The following is a 3,270-nucleotide window of genomic DNA, read 5'->3' on the forward strand; positions in this document are numbered from 1 at the left end:
ACTTGTTGATAATCGTTTCATTCTGATATATATATATATTGTCTGTCCATAATTTAAGGATTTCGTTTAATATAGTTTCAGCTTAAGAGCATTATATCCATTTATATCCAGATTATACTAAACTTTTACTTCATTCTAATAGACAAAAATTAATTAAATTTTCTGCTTTTCTAGGTAGAAAAAATTCCGTTAAGTACTTGAGCAGCAATAATGTGACAAATTTTAATGGTAAGTTTTTATATTCCTCATTTCTAATACTCATTGTTGAATTAGTATATCATGTTTATATTCTTTTTTCACTTCTAAACAAGTAGTATAATTATTGAATTTGCAAATAACGAATTCATTATCCCATTTACTAATAGGATTTACAGTACTGTAGAATCTATCTTTAATTAAAAAGTAAATATTCCTGGCAAAAGATTAATTTTTTAAGAAAAAATTAAATATTAAATTTGTGAAAGTTTGAGGCTCCTCATGGATCTTATGTATTTTGAGTAATAACGCAACTTTTATTTTTTTACAAGAAATACGAACATTTTTGTAATTAATTGTATATTTCCTTTAGAAATGCACTAATTACATATATGATTAATTTGAAAACAAAATTAAATATGTAGTTACATAATTTATTGGTTGTTGTTGTATATGGTTTATTGGCGCAAGAAACCCCTCAGGGGCTCACCTACTATAGGTGAGTACGGGTGTCCCAATCCCGAGGTACCCAGGGATCTTTACTCCCTTCATGCTTACTCTCCTCTACGCCTTCTGCTATTTACTTGATCCTTCCATCCCTCGACGGCAAGCGAGGGAGCTCTCCATGAGAAGCTGTCGCCGCTCTGTTTGCTTCTTGCTTCTCATGGACAGCCAAAACCCCACGTGTTGGCCGTGCGTGGCGACCCATTAGAAAGATGGGCGGTGCACTGTGGTCCCCTGTGCATCAATCGGCTGGTAGCTAGTCGCCTGAGTGGCTAGTCTGCTAGGGATCAAGCGAAGGGGTTACTCCTTGGGCTTGGCGTTAAGGGTGGTCACTGTCCCCGGGGGTAACTCCGAGCGTATAGGTTCCGGCTAGCGCTAGGGTAAGCGCCGAGGCTGGGATTGGCCAGAGCCGGTGGCTGCCTTCCCTTGTTGGACTCCGTGGTGGGTGGTGCCGTCGGGCCCGAATCCCCATCAATATCGTATGGACTCTTCTCGAAAATCTCCCTTCAGTGGGCGTAAAGTATTCAAAGTTCCTAATGTTGATCATTTTGATACTTTCTTCATTATAAAACAAATATCTGAAAGCAATGAAACTTTCCATAACGTATCTCCTTTCCTAGTTCAAAAAGCAATTTTTGCGACCGTAGGCGAGGTGAAATCTGTTAAAAAAATGCGTTCTGGGGACTTATTAATTGAAGTCGATTCCAAAAAGCAATCCCAACAACTTATGAAATTGAAAGCTCTTGCTAATATACCGATATCGGTGAGTCCTCACTCATCTCTCAACTTCTCCAAGGGCGTTATAACCTGCGGAGAATTATTTAATGTTCCTCTTGAAGAGACATCTGCTGAACTTAAAAAGCAAGGAGTGACTCATGTTCGGCAAATATCAATTCGACGTGATGGGCAACTCCTCCCCACAAAACATTTCGTACTCACTTTTCATACTCCTAATCTGCCTGAATATATTTATGCAGGGTATATCAAGTTACCAGTTCGACAATTTATACCAAATCCATTGAGGTGCTTTCAGTGCCAGCGATTTGGCCACTCGAAAATTAATTGCCGCGGGACACTCGCATGTGCCCGTTGTGCTGAAAAAGGGCATGATAGCCAGCAATGTAACGCAAAAGAAAAGTGCGTGAACTGCGGCGGAGATCACCCTTCGTATGCTCGATCTTGCCCACGCTGGCACTTAGAAAAACAGGTCACAACTTTAAAAATAAAAGAAAATATAACTTATCCTGAAGCCAGACGTAAAATTGAATCCCGGACCCCTACTCCTGGTGTCAGTTATGCCTCGGCTGTGCTAAAAAATTTTTGCTCAAACTGTTCTTGTGAAAATTGCTTGAAACGAACTGTTAAAACTAATAGCCCTACAAATATATCAGAGTCTGATTCTGAGGAATCTATAAAAAGTAATCCAACTCCAGAATTGGAACCCCCGAAATCAAAAAGAGCACCAAAGAAAAGAACAAAGAACTCGCAGAAGTTAAAGCTTGCGAAAAATGGCATTTCAAAATCAGAACTCCCATTAAAACTTAAAAGATCTTCTTCAAAAAATTCAGTCGCCTTAGGGCTAGCGAAAAAAGGTGTTGTCCACAAGGACTTATCATCAATTTTTGGTGGCACTTTAAATAGCCCAGATATTACATTGCATCCATCAGAGGATGATGACCTGGAGATGAGTTGCGAAATCCAAGCAACTCCAACTAATGCCTGTAATCGTTCTCCGCCAAATTCTATTTCTTAATGGGTACCTTCCTTTCTTGGAATTGTCGCGGCATTCGGTCCAAACTTCCTGACATTAAGTACATCTTAAACAATTTTCATCCTGTCTGTTTCGGTGTTCAGGAAACCTTCTTGACACCCAACATTCCACTAAAATTACGCGGATATAATTGTGTTCGGAAAGATGCAGGCACTGGATCTCATGGTTCTTGGAGGAGTCTGCATCTTCACTTCAAACCTTTATCCGAGCACTCCTCTTATTTTACATACATCTCTTCAGGCTGTGGCTGTGCAGGTCCATATACGGTCTTTGGTCACAGTCTGCTGCATCTATCTTCCGCCTCACGGTGTCATCCGTCAGCAAGACCTGGACAATCTAGTAGACCAACTTCCGTCACCCTTCATTTTATTTGGCGACTTCAATGGACATAGTACTTTGTGGGGCTCGGATAGTACCAACTCCCGTGGGCAGCAGATCGAACAGTTTATTGCTAACAACTGTCTCTGTCTGCTCAATAATGACGAGCAAACGTACTTCCATGCGCCCACACGTAGCTTCCACTGTCTTGACCTAGCTTTATGCTCTCCCGAACTACTACCGATGTTGAATTTGACAGTAGGGGAGGATCTGCACAATAGCGATCATTTCCCCCTAATAATCTCCCACGCTGATAGTGGCGGTGCGGCTATATGTCCCCCGCGTTTTCTATTCCAGCGGGCAGATTGGACTGCATTCTCACAATTAGCAGTTATCAATGAAGCTATGGTCAGTGATGCAGATATTTCGAAAGCAGTACAAAATGTCATTGATAAGATAATGAACGCCGCGAACACCACCAT

At 40.9% G+C, this 3,270-nt stretch overlaps 1 protein-coding gene across 1 annotated transcript; it reads left to right on the forward strand.

Annotated features, from left to right (window-relative positions):
• The first annotated feature begins 1,180 nt into the window (after positions 1-1,180).
• On the forward strand, positions 1,181-2,452 carry LOC129968366 (uncharacterized). The gene has a single exon (XM_056082223.1). The coding sequence runs from the start codon at positions 1,181-1,183 to the stop codon at positions 2,450-2,452; it is 1,272 nt and encodes a 423-aa protein (XP_055938198.1).
• The last annotated feature ends 818 nt before the right edge of the window (positions 2,453-3,270 follow it).

This window comes from Argiope bruennichi, chromosome 5 (genome assembly GCF_947563725.1).
Source record: "Argiope bruennichi chromosome 5, qqArgBrue1.1, whole genome shotgun sequence".
NCBI classification, from domain to species: domain Eukaryota; kingdom Metazoa; phylum Arthropoda; class Arachnida; order Araneae; family Araneidae; genus Argiope; species Argiope bruennichi.

Bases quoted from the DNA above. Each gene is read 5' to 3' on its own strand.
- LOC129968366 (XM_056082223.1), top strand. From the start codon at position 1,181: ATGGACTCTTCTCGAAAATCTCCCTTCAGTGGGCGTAAAGTATTCAAA.